Below are 17,846 nucleotides of genomic sequence, written 5' to 3'. Positions count from 1 at the left end.
AGCAACATCGAAATACTGTTCGACGTCAAATATGAAGTTCTCCACTTCCTTGACATCCTAGATCCATTGTATGGCATTGGCTCAGGAATTTTCAGTTTTTGTGTCGCGGAAGCGGGGTTCGTAGCGCCCCCGATTTAGTTTCCACTACCTCGAAGCAGGCCCTGTAGAGCAGCATTGACAATATTGAGCTTGTCTGTCAAGTTGTCAATAATTTGTTGCATGGCAGTCACCCTGTCTGCCTCTTGTGCCCTGTAAGCTAAATCCTTGGCACGCTCCTGTTGGAGTCCCTCGAATGTGCCAAAAATTTTGGCTGCCTCTATGGCTGTCGTTTGCCGGTCTCCCCCGGAGTCACAACTGATGTTTTCTATGTCAACTTCGGCCTGGAGCACCCTGCGGTCCAGGTCGTCCAACCTTTGCCCTAGGCTGGTTCTTAGTTCAGGCATCGTATTCACAATGAGCCATAATCCGTCAACTGTCTGTTCAAGGGTCGCAATGTGGCCCCCATAATTCACCATGGTTAGAAATGGTGGTAATGGAAATGCGTACCCTCGTATGATGTCAGGACTAGGCTCTGATACCAACTGTTACGCGGCGCCTTCCTGAGATTCCTTGGAAGGGCGACGTAAGGCAAGCAACTGATGTCAGTGCAGTTACTGTCCGCCAACTGAGGTCCCCTTCGTACGTTAGACTAGATTATCAGTGTCGTACGGGAAAACCAATGTCAAGAGCAATTGAGAGAACAAAAATGAGAATTGAAAGAAAGCTTGATTGCATTAATGAAAGCTATTACAGAAAGCAACACGGTGTCGAGGGGAAGAGACACCGGTACCGAGAATTGTTTGCTTGCTAGAAAGTTTGATTGCTTGATCCCCTCTAATAATGCTTAAAAAAAAATAAACCAAAGCTACAAGACTAGACTTGACTAAGCTAGAGAAACATAATGGAAGTACATGAAATAAAACTACTCTATATTTACAATGAAAAGGACTTAGTTTTCTACAAGGCAGAAACATGTCTGTTGTCAGCAGCAACGTCTTTAGCATCACGGTCGGCGCGCATGGCATTGTCTGCGCGTGCAACGCTGTTGGCATCTGCCTGCGGCTGGGCGCTGACGAGGGATATCGGTGGGGCGACAGAGGCACATGCGAGCTTGTCACTTGGCGCGGACAAGACCAGGGGGCCGTCTGTTGCGCTAGGCATTGGGAGGCTTGTTAGGACGCCACGGGGCGCACCCAAGGGGTCATGGGGCATGGCTGGAAAGCCGCCCATGACATTACGGTTGCTCAAATTCCGCCATTAGAGTGAATTGGCACGGTCAGTGATCCCATGATCCAAAAACAAATCGATGTTTGCTACTAGCCTCTTAGAGATCTCTAAGGATGACGCAGCAGAAGTTTATACCTAGGAAAAAATGCAACACAATGGTCATAGCTTGGATAGTCAACTAATGTGACAACATTCTCCGTGAGTACGAGATTTACATCGACATATAAGATAGCACATATGATTAAGCATGAGCTAGCAGTACAGACTTTCATTACAGACTACAACAGTAAATAGAAATGCTTGTGAACGAGCTAATAATCTGCCACAAGTATTTTCCATTTTCAAAGGCAAACAAGCAAGAAAGAAATGTATCGTTACGTGCCCTTATTCTCACAAAATCACATAGAGATTTTAGAAATATGGGGAAGCCACGCAACATATGACATTTCTCATCCCTATTGTGCACGAACGTGCTGACATGGCAACGCATAGATGACCGTTACAATAGATAGGTAAACCATTGCCATAGAGATATTGCAACGGCTCAGCGCCCGTTCCACCAGCTCACGTGCGAATAGAGCTTAAGGAACGGTTCTTGCAACGATTCATATAACCGTTGCTATAATATGGACATATGGTTTATCGCAACGGTTTTTCCTCTCCCATATTGGAATGACTATTCGTATCAACTGCAACGGTTAAAATTCGTTACCATAACATTTAATGCAACGGTTAATAACTGTTACCATAGCGTATACTCCAACGGTTATGTAAGGTATTGTTACGACGATCTTTTTAAGCTATTGCAACAGTTTGAACTACCTATCGCAATGGCTTATAGATTCTTTTGGAACGGTTTGTAGGTCATGTTGCAACGGTTTACATTTTCTATTAAAACGCCATATGATTCTTATTGCAACAGTTCTAGTGGACTATTGTAACAGTTTAATTGGAACAAACATATTGCCCCTGCTGTAAATAAATATTTATATATAGAATAAAGTAAAAAATACAAAAACTTACATAAACAACAAAATGAAACTATTCATAATCAAAATTGTCCAACAAACTAATAATATCCATAAGAATGAAATATTCTACCCCAAGTAGATAAGTCTTACATTTCAAAAGTTAAAAGTAAGTTTCAAAATGTTAATAACAAACATTTCTAGACCATGCATCAAGAACAATTCAAAATTCTTCTTAAATAAGATCTAATTTCAAAATGTTAATAACAAATATTTTTAGACAACAATTCAAAATTCTTCTTTAAGTAAGGTGTAGAACCCGTCTTTCATTTCTTCATCTACTCCACCAAAAAAAAGTATAAAGTCATTATCCTTCTTTGTCTCAACATTCTCTTAGTCCAAAAAACCAAGGGAGTGCATTAAACAAGAATTTGAAGGGTGTCTTGCCTAAAGATAAGAATATGTGACAGTTATTGTGCAATAAGGTCAAACGGCTAATTTCGAACGAGTTACACAAATGGCAATACGCATAAATATCTTATGTTCCACTGATACCCAATGTGGAACGCAATACTATATCCGCCCGACAATTAACTCGAACAGACCACCACCACTACTACTATATTGCATAAGGTCGCGTGCATCTCTGATCATAGCTAGCCTTATCTAGCGTCTCAAAAACTCGACGACGTTACTAGCCATTTTAGTTCATAGACTGCAGATTAAACATTTCATAGTTTGTTATTTTTACACAAGGAAAATACAAAAGTAGACTATATATATGAAGTCTCTCTAGCTAACTGATGATCCTCTGCATGGTGCTGGTAGCTCTCATGGGAAAGGAGCTCTCTTCTTCATCTCCACATCCTCTACATCGACCACGAAACACTTGCCGTGCTGTTTCCAATAATCTGCCTGAGGATTAAGCCACTCGGGTTCCGCTATCTCCAGCCTCGACTTCTTCATGGCATCAGTCGACATATTATACTTGTCATCTCTTTTCTGGATTAGTTCTGGCTTAATCATCCCCAAATTCACTGCCTGCGGCGACATCATCAGCGCTGGTGCCCCAATTGGTAGCTTATCACCTTTGTCATATACAGCAAATATATTTGGAATCAAAAATATACTTTATTTGTTGGACAGTTGAAATAAGAAAAATACGTATACCCCAAAAAACAAAAGGTCACTATACACGTGTCTAATTACCTCTATCTGTTTGCCATGTGCACCAGAATTTGCCGTACGTCTTGGCAATATTTTCAAGTTCACGCTTTACCACCATTTCTGGAGCTCTAGGATTCACCCACAGTCCTGATTTTATCTACACAATCCGATTTTCACAAAGATCAAAGACCAATTAGTTTCTAAACAACATATTGATAAAATATCTCAAACCCTACCATACGAAAACCAAGGGTTACAACCTGCCCTTAGAAAATAACAGAGGAAAAACTTGTAGATAAACATATCAATCTTTCCACAAATCGTTCTCGCATGAATAATACCAAAAGGTCAAACAATTAATATTCTGGTCAATATTTGATGAATATTAGGAATTTATAAGGACACCACAAAACCAGTAAAACTGGACATAGTTGTGGAGCACAGTAAAAAGAAAAAAAAAAGAGACATAACACTAAAAAAGAACAAACCTCATAAGCATGAGAATGCCAAAGTTTTTGCTCTTCTTCAGGCAAGGTTTCAAAGATACGATCAGATACTATATACTCCACTCCTTCAAAAAAAAATTCATTACTTAATAAATAGAAAATGGAAATTCAAAAACCATGGCAGATACATAAAATCAAGAGACCACCGAGCTAGTGTGAAAAAATACCGATTAGGCGGGCGGTGGAATGATCAGAGTCGTAAACAGCACATTGGAGAAAATCTTGATTGAGACGAGTGACATAATGGTGAGTTTCAATTTGACGATTCATGTCATGGTTGTAGAGTGCAAAAGTACAAACATGCTGGTTCATTTGTTTGACTGGAGTCAAAGACTGCAGCATCTGAGCACCTTTATCCAGCATGTGTTGCTCCGTTGACATGGGTTTTCCAGGCGGTATCTGCTCCCCTTGACCGTGGGTTCCCGTCGTTGCAGCCATAGATGAAAACAATTAGTATAACCAGTAGGAGAAAAGTTCAAACCACAGTTTCTGAGAAGATATGATGGTTCAGTGGGAAGATCTTGGATGTTCTATTTTCAGGGGATTTTGAAGAGGAAGTTGAGGTTTTGTGGGACGTTGCCACGTAGGCATACAAGAGGGCATAAGGTGGCAACTGGTTGCCACGTATTAGCTTACGGTCAAGGTGCTGATCAGAACTTGGGGACACGTTACAGTATTTGGAGTTCAAACAAATGGCTTTATCATGAGCTAGAACATGGATAGAGTTCAAGATACAAATATAGAGTCCAAAACTAAAGGATAAAGATTAGGATAATTGTAATTCCAGAACTTAAAAAAATATATGGTAATTCCAAAAAATAAAATTGTTCTCTTTTTTTTTGGTCTTGCACTCAGTATGTCGTTGCAGTGTAAGTTAATCTGTTATGTATTGAGATGCTATGTTGCTAGACTCTCTCGATGAATACTGCGTCGAATCCTTTAAAAGTAAAGTAATGCGTTTTCGGATCTAACACGAGTGCGATATTATTTTGGAGATGGAATGCTGGGCCAATGCGTATAAGCTTGGGCTTTCTTAACGTGACTCATTTGACGACTCAGTACATGGATATCACGAATCTATTGGCATAGAATATGAAATCTTTTCTACGTAAGCTGGTTGTGCAAAGTTTGTTTGTTCATGCCTGTGATTTTGGGATCTTTTATTTGCTCCGCAAGGTAGTCAGAGCCAAACCTCGACGGTTTTTGGAAGCATCCTTTACTTTGTTGTTGTTCACAGTAGCAGCTTGCCAAGTGAGAGAATGAGGACCGTCGGATCGAGGGCATGAAGGCTATAACATAAACATTGCTCAGAAGTCTGGTACTAATGGTTTGTCAATTGTCCCTAGGGAATTGTAGAGACTCTATATATACTATTGTTTAAAAGGTTAAAAAGAAAAGAACTTAATACGTATTGCCCTAATGTATTCCTCGCAATTTACTCTAAATGTCAAGTTAAATTCATCAGAAGGTGCTTCTCGGAAACATGTTTTGCAAACTACCTTTAATTTTCAAACAAATGAACAATTACAATATAGCACGTATGAAACATTAGATGAAATTTTATATAGTACTTCCTCATAAATCTTCGTAGCATTGTTTACGCAAAATATTGAGTAATCAGATTACAATCAAGCACAGAACTAATAGTGAACGAAAGAGTTATGCTACGACTGAAAGAGAGGTTAATTACATTATTAAACACATGAAAACATAGGATGTGATCCATACACAGGCTACTTTTGTATATATATATATATATATATATATATATATATATATATATATATATATATATATATATCATGGAAAAGGTGCACTCTTTTTCATATCAGTAAGCTCGACATCAATTGCAAAACCCTTGCCAGTTTGCATCCAATAGTTAGCATAGGGATTCATGGTCTCTGGCCCAGCAATATCCATTCTTGTCTTTTCCAGTTCCTGTGAAGAAATACCATATTTTTCGTCTCTTTTCTTCACTAGCTCTGGTGCCACCATGCCTAGGTTCACACCTTGTGGAGACATCATCAAGGTAGGTGCTCCAAGTGGAAGCCTATCACCTGAACGACCACAAATCATGACATTTAATATGCCATGCAACAGCTCGAGATTAATTATTAGTTTAGTTTTTGGTTGTTACAATAGCTATTGTTGTAAATAGGTGGCAAACGTGCAGATCGGGTATGAGCGGATCAAAAACAGATAGCGCAAAAACAGATAAAATATCCGACCCGAATCATATGTAACACGGATAAAAAATGAGTAACCATATGTAACACGGATAAAAAATGAATAACCGGCAAATAATATGGATATCCATATTATTCATGGCTTCTTGAATATGATCATTTTTGGGAGATTGAATTCCTACTCTCCCAACTTGAGAAAGCCCCAATCTAAGGAGGCTTTACAAACGTTAAACCCATTAATTATCCATTGGTTTTCCATTTTCTAAGTAGATAATATGATTCATATCCATATTTAACCCGTTTTTAAAAAGTTCATTATCCAACCCATTTTTAATGGATAATATGGGTGGATAACTATTTTCTTTTACCATTTTGCCACCACAAGATGTACCAAATGTTGTCTTTTGTCACATAATATGTTCAAAACACATGGTAAAATAGTTGTCCTTCACTGTTTGTCAAATCAATCAAAATAAGACCATAATTAACTATTTCAAGGAATAAGAGTAATAAGACGACCCTTATGTTACCATACAAACACTTTCAGTGGTCTGAAATCTGATATTCGCGTGCACTATAAGGTTTTATAAGATTTTTATAGTATTAGTGTAACGCATGATAGTAGGTTAATTTATACGTAAATATTTTCACATTTATCAATGCATAGAACTTAAAAAGAAACTGCAATAGTAACAAGTTTAAGCCAAAAAGGGCACAAGTCTCACCACTTTAGAGTGTGGAAAAATGGATTCTAGTTGCGTTATATAACTTATACTACCATTTCAAAAGAAACAAAAGACAACTCTATGGTTTCTCGTAAGAAAAGGAAATAAAGGGTCAGTACTTGCCCCTATCAATTTGCCAGGTGCACCAAAACTTGCCATAAGTTCGAGCAAGATTCTCAAGTTCGGGCTTTTGCACCATTTCTGGAACTCTTGGGTTCACCCAAAGGCCTGATATAATCTGCAAATTATATTCAAAATTTTACCCCAGAAGTATTTTATCAATTTCATAGACGTTTTTTGAATAATTTAGCATGTCAATTAATCAAGAAAAGAGTTGATGGCAAAGAAAAAATGGAAAGCAACCTCGTACTCGTGAGTGTGCCAGAGTTTCTGTTCCTCAGATGGAAGAGTTTCAAAGATTCGATCCGATATAATATATTCTACGCCTGCACCATCCCTATCAAATAGAACAAAATTCAGAATCCAATAATGAAAGCTTTAATTACAAAACCATTTTAATCTCAAATCACTACTCTCGATACTCATTTCAACACAACAGTACAATCCAAGTATATTTTACTCGATGTTTTTCTGAATGCGAAAAAAAAGGTGGGAGAATTGAATTACCAATTAGGCGTCCTTTAGAATCATCAGAATCATAAACAGCACACTGAAGGAAATCCTGATTAACTCGACTCACATAGTGGTGAGTCTCAATCTGGCGAGATATATCATGGCTGTACATAGCGAAGGTGCAGACATGCTGACTCATCTGCTTGATGGGTTTTAAAGACTGCATTACTTGAGCCCCTTTGTCTATAATATGTTGCCCTATTGTCATTGATTTCCCTGGCGGCACAGAGCCATCACCTGGCGGCATTGGACCCGGTGTTTGATCGCTAGAAGCCATGGTACGTACGTTATGCAGAAATTGAGAGGTTTTTTCTAATGAGTACTGAATTCTTCATATCTGAAATGGCTGATCTTGTAGCCTTTGTTTTGAGAGCGAGGAGAAACAGATGGTGAGATTATAGGGGAGGAAGAAGGACGTGGATGCTTTCTGAGATTCCACGTAGCATTAGCAAGTTTTGATTAGCTAAGCATGTATCGATTAGGTTATGGTGGTATATACGGTCTAACCCCTCTATTTTCAAAATCAAAATTTTAAATTATATTTTTCTATATAACAATTTTTTACCTATAATATCAAGGACAATATGTATAGCAAAATACTCTTTGTAAAACTATTCTTATGTAACAGTCATATAGAATCATTAAGATTACTAACAATAGTTTTAAAAATATGTCCACAATCTTTTCCATTAAACAAAGTTTTTGTCTCGCATAAAATATAAAATTTGAACATTTGCACATGATACTTTTTCATTTGAAAAATTCCAAAAAATATTTAGATAAAAATTTTTATTATTAAGCTCTTAGATTATCTTCAAGGGAAAGCTATTGGATACTTTTATGCTGAAAATTTGGACACAAATCTTCGCCAATTCAAGTATTACATCACTAGCTAGTAAGAGAACAAATCTACAAAATAAGCTACAATTACAAAATTCCTCCATTAATCTTGAAAAAATTTATTTTCCTAGGTAGCTTTAAAATGTCTGCCTTAGAATTTAAATCTTTATACTTTTAGTTATGAATTTATTAATAATGTATTAACATTCTTCAATTTAACTAATGAAATATGTATAATTTTAAATTTTAAATTTGAATAAATTTTTTTACCTGGCCTTTTATATATAACATTAAAAAAGGAAAAATAATTAATTTTTGGATAATTTTTATATATAACAGCAAAAAATTATTTAAACGTCAAATTGTTGTTATAGATGTATAATAACCATTCACTATAAAAGCCAAAAATATTGGAACAAACAAGGTTGTTATAGAGAGAGTTGACTGTACATTAGAGCTTGGTCGGGTATTAAATTTACAATTTAATTTCTATACATTGTACCCTTAAAATAATTTCCTAAAATAATTTGTATACTATTTTCAAAATTAACTCCTTCAATTATAACATAATGAGATTATTATTATTTGTTGATGACATAGTTCTGATTGATAAGATGCGAGGCTGTATTAACGAAAGGTCGGAGGTTTGGAGACATGCCCTTGAGTCTAAGGGTTTCAAGTTGAGCAGGACTAAGACATAATACCGAGAGTGCAAGTTCAGCGTCGATTCAAGGGAAGCAGGCATGGACGTGAGGCTTGGATCATAGGTCATCCCCGAGAGAGGCAGTTTCAAGTACCTTGGTCGGTTATCCAGGAGGAGGGGAGATCGACGAGGACGTCGCTGTTACACCCCATATACGTGAAAGTACGTCATAAGTAAATTGATAAAAAGTTTGGAAATGAGATGTTACATCCCGCATTTTCGTACGTCAAATTTTCGTCGCAAGTTAATCGGCATAAGTTCGGGAATGAGATTATTTTGATATTATAAGTATTATGTTATTTAAAACAAGCGATAAGTAAATTCGTGGAGGTGAAAGGGTAAGCGAATAAATCGAAGAAAGTGAGTTTCGTCAAAATTTATCAATTTGGGATAAAATACGGTTCGAGCTATAATACCCGATATTTATGAACTAGTGTCATATAAGGTATCATATGACCATGATAGTAAGGTATATAAAATGTGTTCAAAATAAATAGTATTTTAAGTAATTTGAGATAATTCTTAATTATGTGAATAATTGGTTAATTATTTGATTTGAGTAGGAAGTTAATAAATTAATTAGGAATTTGTGGATAATTGTTTAAGTAGGATTTTGGATAACTATTTAGGGGACAACATTTCACGTGGAGCTATGGGAATATGGCAGAAAATTGCCACCAATCCTTATGCTTAAGGAGGTGGAGGCAATATTTAAGGTATATGCACCTTATATTACTTTGGTTGAAAGATTCTTTTGAAGGCGTCTCTTAATAAACAAAGTGAAAAAGGGTTATGACCTTGTGAAGCTACAACAATACGGATGAATATTATGACTACAAAATTACGGATGAGGTTATAACAAAAATTCATATGAAATTACATTATGTAATAGCAATGGGATTTACAGTGCAATTTTTGTTAAAAATATTATACGGATTTTCCCTACTCCAATCTTGCCGTCAAGTATTTTGTCGCAATTAACGTATGTTGGAAGAATCGTCAAGAGAATCGGCTCAGGTATGTTAAGGTTATTCCTTATTTCTTTTGGCATGATCCGTATAATACAAACGAAATGAGCAAATGCACAAACTTCCATAAATGACTCTATTCATAGAAATACTAAATATTCTTATGTTCTTGATTCCCCATATGTCTTATTATTGTATCATCTGTTCATGGGTCTCAGAAAATACGTAAGTTGATAAAGTTTACTTTATGACATTAATCAAATACATAATGGTCTTATGACATTCCAAAAGATTTTATTGACGTACTTCTCATGCATTGCATTCATTTATACATGCACATTGACCCATGACTAGATGGTGTTATATACGCGTATATACGTATATTATATGTATATGGGATATGGGAAAAGGTTACGCCATTATATACGCACCACTACCTGATCAGCTGGTATACGTTGATGATTTGTCCACAGTGGCCGAGATGATATGATGGGATGCCCTTAGAGGCTTGATGATGTTCTAAACGCATATACCCATGCATGGTATGATATTTATACGCATATGCATGAGATTATAATATTAAATGATTCATAAAGCTATTTAGACTTACATGTCGAGTTTTTTACTCCATGTTTCTCTCGTGACTTTTATTTACTGATTTTCATTCCTTACATACTCGGTACATTATTTGTACTGACGTCCCTTTGCCTAGGAACACTGCGTTTTATGCCCGCATGTCTCGATAGACAGGTCGAGAGTCCTCCAAGTAGGCTATCAGCTCAGTGAAAGCTGTTGGTGCGCTCCATTTGCTCCAGAGTTGCTTATTTGGTCAGTATGATTTAAACGTGTATTGTTTGGTATAACGGCGCCCTGTCCCGACCTTTATGATATGTATGTACTCTTAGAGGCTTGTAGACAGATATCATGTATACCGATACTTGTATGACCTTATCTTAAGTATATAATGGATCACATTGGCCTTATAGGCCCGTATGTCACATGTATGAGTTGCTATATCACGTTGGGTCATTCTATGTCGGGTATTCTCTCATGTTTACTCTGGTTATCTCATGACGCCCCTTCTGGCCCACTTACCTATGATGATGTAATAAGAAAGATATGTTACGTTAGTACTCGGTTGAGTAAGATACCGGATGCCTGTTGTGGCCCATCAGTTTTGGTCATAACAGTCACACACCGTATATGGGTGGGATGGATGAAATGGAGGTTAGCATCTGGAGTCCTGTGTGACAAGAAAGCGCCATCTATACTCAAAGGTAAGCTTTATAGAGTGGTAGTTAGACCGGCCATGTTGTATGGGGTAGAGTGTTGGCTGGTTAAGAACTCAGATATACAGAAGATGAAAGTAGTAGAAATGAGAATGTTGAATTGGATGTACGGGAACACTAGGATGAATAAGATTAGGAATGAAGATATTTGCGAGATGGTGGGTGTGACTCCTATAGAAGACAGATGGTTCGGGCATGTGCGGAGGAGAAACCCTGATGTCCTGGTAAGAAGGTGTGAGTGATTGGATTTGGTGGGTACGAGAAGAGGTAGAGAGCGACCTAAGAAGTATTAGGGAGAGGTGATTAGGCAGGACATGGCGTTGCTTCAGATTTCCGAGGACATGGCCCTTAATAGGAAGGTATGGAGGTCGAGCATAGGGTTGTAGGTTAGGAGATAGTTTGGCATTTTTCTTCTTCGTACCGGGTGAGGGGCTAGTCTGATAGGGTTTGTCTTAGATTGCCAGAAGTTAACGTTGTATTCACACTATTCTTACACTTCTCATGGCACCGGGTCTTCTTTAGTGGTTATTGTTATTGCGTTTCATCTATTTTCTAGTTCTTATGATGTTGTTATTATTTATATGGTTTCTGTTGATAGTACTGATATATTGTCTCTTTTCCTCTTTTTCGTTTTCTTGAGCCGGGACTCTATCAGAAACAACCTCTATACTTTATTGGGGTAGAGGTAAGATCTGCGTACACACTACCCTGAGAACTCGCACCTGCTGGGATGTTGTTGTTTGCAATTTTGTTCGTGTTATTTCTTGAACCTTTTTATTTTATTTTTAGTGTCTGTTACACTCTGTTCGTAGGAAAAAGTTGGGGGGGGGGGGGAATAAATTTACAAATATGTGGCTATGTGTAAGTTTTTTTGCCAATAAATCCTTGTCATATATATATATATATATATATATATATATATAATGATTTTCATTTTAATTAAGTATATTTTTTCCTAGCCTTTTGTTCAATTTCTCTCATTTATTTCTCTGTAATTCCCGCAGTATCAGAATGGTCAATTTTTTTCTTTCTTTCTTTCTTGGTGTTGCACCTGATGCGTAGCAGCATTCTTTCCTCCTCCTTTGTTCTAGAGTGCAACAAAAGGAGAACTACTTGAATTATCAAAAGGACACGTCAATTTCACGGTGCAACCACAGCTCATCCAACAAATAAAAACCATTAAAATCAATGTTATTGAACTTAGGAAAAATGAAAAGAAAAAGAATTTTAACAAGTTTGTAAGATCATGAGAATTATACAAAAGTATACACCCAAAAGAAGTAGTAACTGATCTGGTGGCTAGAAAATAGCCTACCAAAAAATGAACTGACCAATGCTAACAGAATTTACAGAAGAATAACATGATATCTAGACTATCCAAAGAATGCTTTGATAACACAAGCACAACTCATTAGTAATTCAACAGGGAATACTTCACTCTTAGCACAATTTTTCCTTTATCAACCCCAAGTTTAGCTCCTGTTACCAACCAGTGCCCTGGTGCATCCTGTGGCCCCTTTGACATTTCTGTCATGTCTACAATCTTTGCCAATTTCCCCATTTGGCTGGAACTATCTCCTCTCTTGTTTTCGGCAGTTTTTTCGTTCACAAGTGATGTTGAAGAACCATCAATCCTTTGTACTGCTGATAGGTTTGATGGACTATGATCCCATACTGATCTTCTTATTGTACAACCAGGTACCTTGGAAAAAAGGAGTTTCAAATGCAAGACACTCTTGGCACCAAAATTCCAAAAACCAAGCTGAGCCCCCGTCACAATGTAAACACCAGAGAGATCTCCAATGGAAGTCTCAGTGTGTTCAATAGGTGCTGTGCTTACGTGGGAGAAATTCTTCCACTTGATTGGTTCAAACCATCTGCTATCCTGCTCCTCGGGACCTTTCCATTTTGGTGCACCTATAGCCATGTGTGTGTCCCAGTGGGGTTGAAGGATCTTAGGAAGGGAAACGAGGTGCTGCAAATTGACTGAAAGACGGTTCTGCTTGCTACCTTCTAGGCTGAGCCTGAGCCCTGTCACTGGCTTACGCCCCACTGTCACCTGAAAATATGGCGCTGTGATTTAGACTTGCAATATTGATCAACATCTATCTAGACTAGATTTCCATATTGATAACCATCCACCAACCTACTAGATCAGCTAGCCAATAAAGCATTTTTATTTGCAAGAGCTTCCAAGTGTACAATGTTCATTGTCGGAAGCACAATATATTTTGTAGTTTCTTGTTTGTTTAACTGATAAGCCCCTTGATATTATGCTTAGATCCAGCTCTTTATTGTGATATAAGAATTCTAAGTCATATTAATAAGTCGCTCTCTTATAATGATAATGGTTGGGAATATCCGAACAGTAGTCTGCTGATTAAACAATCATTTACGAATGGTAACAAAGCATTTCAATAGTGTTACAGCGTAAATGAAGTGAGGGAGCACGGCTTGGTTTGAGCATGTTGGAGGGTCTCACTAAGGCAAACTTGCTTTACATATGTGCCCATGATTTACCAGGGCAAGTTGCTCAAAATGCATGTATATGCTTGTGCACGCACAAGTATATTCAATTTTTGTTTCCATTAAACCCTTTCGATTTTGTAGTCTGCCAGTTGTCTATAAGCTTACTACATATGAATACAGCATGAACTTACAGTTGCATCAACCTTTGGTTTCAGTGTGCTGAGTCATTATGATTGTAAAATATAATATTGGTTGATTAAAAAGAAAATTAGCAGGACACGGCATGATAACAAGTGACATAATGGACTTGCGCTGGATTAATCAAACATTCTTTAGAACTAGTCCAAGTTGTACTTCTTTGTTTTAGTCCTAATAAGCAAAAGGCACGTCATGCAAATTTGGAAAAGCAAGATCCTTCCGCAATTTAATGTCAGATGTTTCAGCAATTGCCATGTGATATGTTCAGAAATCTGGACAAAATTATGAAGAATACCTGATCTGGGCTAATATACAGCTTAGGACCCATCAAACTGAATTGTAGGGAAGCACATACAGGCTCCTTTCTTTGCAAGTTATTTTGCTCTGGAGCCCACACACGAGCTATTTGGTAATCTAAGAAATATTGTAAATCTTCTATTGGTGGCTTGTCTGGAAAATTATAATGAAATACATCAGACAATGAAAAACATATTTTGAGAAGTATGACACATATTTAGAACACAGCAGGGGATTTCCTACGCACACACAGGCATGAAAATAATTCACATATCAGATTTTCAGTCTCCAATCTCCATCCTCCAGACACAGGCTTTTCCCAAGGATACGGACCCCGAAATTCCATCAACTCAGATAGCTGCGTAAACCTTTGCTCTTAAGAACATAACAAATTCAGTATATGGCTTTTCTGATACTCCCTCTGTCCATTTGATAGAACATCATCACTATTTGTGATTCAAATATTTCTTTAACTGAGTACATCCTCTTCAAACGTTTTCAACTACTTTTATAACAATTGTGAGTACTTTGGTAGTTTCTATTTATGTAGTATTATTTTTAAAATTCAAGGAAAATGATCGATTTCACACCGAGAAATAGATGCATTGACCCTTGTCATGCTCTTTGGGTCAGCTGGAGTACTATTTGAGATGTATCTGAAGATGAAAGAGTAACCAACAAGAGCAACAGTATAATCATTCTGAACTACCACTTTTATGATCATTCTGGACTACCACTATTGCTATTGTCCTACACTTCTGGCTCATTTAATTTAGAAAACAATAGAGAATGAATCACAATCTGCAACTGCAAACGAAGAGGAAAGAATAGTGATATGATACAACACTCACATTCCAAGTATAACTCAATTGCACGGCTCAGGTACTTTATTCCAGGCACCTCTTCAAGCAATGACACAATAGGAGTAAATGTCATGTTGATCACATCTGGTGATGTTTCTACAGTCCTTGCCCACTTTTCATGACTCTGCTCCAGGTCATCACCTCCTCTTCTGCGGAAAATAACTGTAACGTCCTGCCAGAGGGAAATTCCAATAATTTTACATGTTCAATTTATAGCATAAGGGGGTAAGTCAAAGAAAGAGAATTTTAAGAAGTCGGCTAAGCACTATTGTGTCCAAGAGCCTATCATTTGAAACATAAGTTGTGCTAACCTTGTCCTTGTATCTTAAAGGTCCGGCACTTGAGAGATTCTTCAAATCGGAGAATCTCTGATCTCCAATGTCTTTCACATAGTCTTCAATGTCTGAAACTGATAAAGGAGATGACTGGTGCTGTTTAATATAAACTACATCCCTACCACCAATAGTCGCGGAGGTGACAATATGGGTGCCATAGTTTTCAATAAAGCTGAGAGAAGGACTTCAATGTCAGAAAAGAACAAAGAATTGGTCTAAGAAAATGAATTAAGTTCCTTGAATTGAACTGGGATCAATGATGTTATTTCTCATACAGATATTGTCATATTGATAAAGAGGAAGTACTTTAAAAGCAGAAAAATCAGAATCCAGCACATTTGGGAATAATATATATCTACAATTTCCCATACAGAAGTTCAGGGCATAAGAAGCTTGAGATCAGTAAGAAAAAAGGTTTCTAGCTGCAGACAGCTGTTCAGGTGACAGCAGATAAGAGCCTAAAGGATTAAAATCTGGAAATGCAACAAATCGACAATGGCACTGGAATACAACCAACTATATCACCCTCTTCTCAAGGTTATGCTATTAAAAAGAAAGTAAGAAAGTTGCAACAAGTCACAAAATTGACAAAGGCAGCTGTTTATATTCTTCCCTGAGCATTAGAACGACAAACCGAATGCGCTAATACCTTAAGAATAAAAGAAAATCATATTGTGCCATTCAAAATCAACATGTTCAAATGTGCTGATGTGAGATAATTCACCTTGCCAGCGATGCAGGATCCCAAGAGTATGGAACAGCGCGCTTGATTTCATCCCGCAGAAGTAAATCTAGCTTTACTAATCTGACTGTATAGAGTGGGATAACATGTCCAATCATGGCAAGGGATTTAGTAGCTGCTGCATCATGTTGCCATGAACCAGTGAAGTTAAACATGGCATTAAAACTCCCAAGTGGAACATCTTCAGATATATTCGACATTGCATTGAAGTACTTTGCCATCTGGAAATTGAAGCATGAGGGATTTCACATACATAAATAATGAGATAGCTGTAAACCATAAACCCTTCCCGCAAGTTCTTTCCTCTTCTTTTTTTCGTGAAGGAGAATAGACAATGAGACAGATAGGCTAGCTACTCTATTATATTGAAAAAGGAGACGGATAGCTACTCTAACCACTTCTCGCTAGGAATTTGGTTATCAATTATCATTATATTGAGAAAGGAGACAGACACTATACTTCTCATCAGTAATTCATGTTTTTAACAGTGACGTCTTTAAGAAGTTTAAGACATCCGAATCAGTGATTCTCTGACGAGTTCAAGATTTGAACTGATTTGCTCTAGATTTTACTACATTGTGTACATGTGTAATTAGGTAAAGTGCCATGATCCAAATAACGGAGGAACTATCAAAATGTGAACATAGACTAGAGGAAGCATCATGAAATTGTCCAGTAATTTAATATACACACTAAATCACAAGGGTGCACAATCACTATGATCTACTAATCCAAATCTCCAATAAGCCTCAACTCGAATCTTTTAGGACCTTCATACCAAAACAAGAAATTAAAACAATACTTATTGGCTATTATTTAACAAATGCAGAAACAATTACCCACTAAACAAAATCTAAAAAACTCGGGAAAAAAAATACAATTTAACACATCATCTAAAAACCCCAAAAAATGAGGACCATGGACTTAATCTAATAGTACTAAACTGATTAAGCAATACAAATCATGATATTCAGATAAAAATATGAGCTTTAAACAATACCTAGAAACTGAACACTAACCTCATGGAAGGTACAAACAGGTGTGGCCTCGATATTTCTCATCCCAAGTGAAATTTCAATATCCGCTGTAACATTTGGAATCAAAACACCAACCCCATCTGGGACCAAAAGATCCACACGATTTGCTTCATCAAGATGAACTAAACGAGAACCTGGTGTCCCTTTACAGTACAGAAGCCTAATATCAGAAGTGACATCAAACCCTCTACCCAAAGCTTGGATTGAGTTGCTGAGAGTAGTAATCAAAGCATCTGAGGCTAAACAAGAAGACTTGTTGGGATTTGAATCCATTGTTCATTTGCAAGAAGTAACACAGCTGACTGATGATGATGATGATGACTTGTTCTTCATTCAAATTCCAGAAAAATTATCAAGAATTGATAAAGATTGAAACTTTATGCTTTATTTCAATGAAAAGGTAATTTCCCTTTTCTTTTTTTTGATTGTTCGAATTGTTTTTTCCTCTTTTTTGGCTGTTTTTGAATGTTGTTGTTTGGTGAGTCAGAGGTTGGACTTTGGACTTTGTGAATTGGTTGGTTGTTTGTTTGTTTGTTCATTTGAATGCAATGAAATGATGGCACATAAAACGCGTTTGCTTTGGTGATTCTCCAGTTGACCAGTCATCCATTTTCTTTCTTCAACCTTTTGCTTTTGTGGTAAAAGAAACAGAAA

General features: G+C 37.1%; 3 protein-coding genes across 3 annotated transcripts; all 3 read right to left on the bottom strand.

Moving 5' to 3' along the window:
- Window positions 1-3,061: 3,061 nt before the first annotated feature.
- On the bottom strand, window positions 3,062-4,372 carry LOC104211374 (oil body-associated protein 2C). The gene is made up of 4 exons (XM_009760416.2): window positions 4,075-4,372; window positions 3,890-3,972; window positions 3,444-3,558; window positions 3,062-3,322 (listed from the first exon to the last, which is right to left on the bottom strand). The coding sequence occupies exons 1-4, from the start codon at window positions 4,343-4,345 to the stop codon at window positions 3,066-3,068; spliced, it is 726 nt and encodes a 241-aa protein (XP_009758718.1). The 5' UTR covers window positions 4,346-4,372; the 3' UTR covers window positions 3,062-3,065.
- A 1,335-nt stretch (window positions 4,373-5,707) lies between these two features.
- LOC104211375 (oil body-associated protein 2A-like) lies at window positions 5,708-7,731 on the bottom strand. Its single transcript, XM_009760417.2, has 4 exons — window positions 7,446-7,731; window positions 7,182-7,264; window positions 6,942-7,056; window positions 5,708-5,964 (listed from the first exon to the last, which is right to left on the bottom strand). The coding sequence occupies exons 1-4, from the start codon at window positions 7,726-7,728 to the stop codon at window positions 5,708-5,710; spliced, it is 738 nt and encodes a 245-aa protein (XP_009758719.1). The 5' UTR covers window positions 7,729-7,731.
- A 4,681-nt stretch (window positions 7,732-12,412) lies between these two features.
- Window positions 12,413-17,628, bottom strand: LOC104211376 (MACPF domain-containing protein CAD1). The gene is made up of 6 exons (XM_009760418.2): window positions 17,175-17,628; window positions 16,138-16,376; window positions 15,390-15,585; window positions 15,067-15,250; window positions 14,214-14,368; window positions 12,413-13,310 (listed from the first exon to the last, which is right to left on the bottom strand). The coding sequence occupies exons 1-6, from the start codon at window positions 17,463-17,465 to the stop codon at window positions 12,663-12,665; spliced, it is 1,713 nt and encodes a 570-aa protein (XP_009758720.1). The 5' UTR covers window positions 17,466-17,628; the 3' UTR covers window positions 12,413-12,662.
- Window positions 17,629-17,846: the final 218 nt, after the last annotated feature.

The sequence above is a fragment of the Nicotiana sylvestris genome, chromosome 2 (assembly GCF_000393655.2).
Source record: "Nicotiana sylvestris chromosome 2, ASM39365v2, whole genome shotgun sequence".
Classification (NCBI taxonomy): Eukaryota; Viridiplantae; Streptophyta; class Magnoliopsida; order Solanales; family Solanaceae; genus Nicotiana; species Nicotiana sylvestris.
The sequence above is the reverse complement of the archived record's forward strand: the minus strand, read 5'-3'. Positions and strand labels throughout refer to the sequence as shown.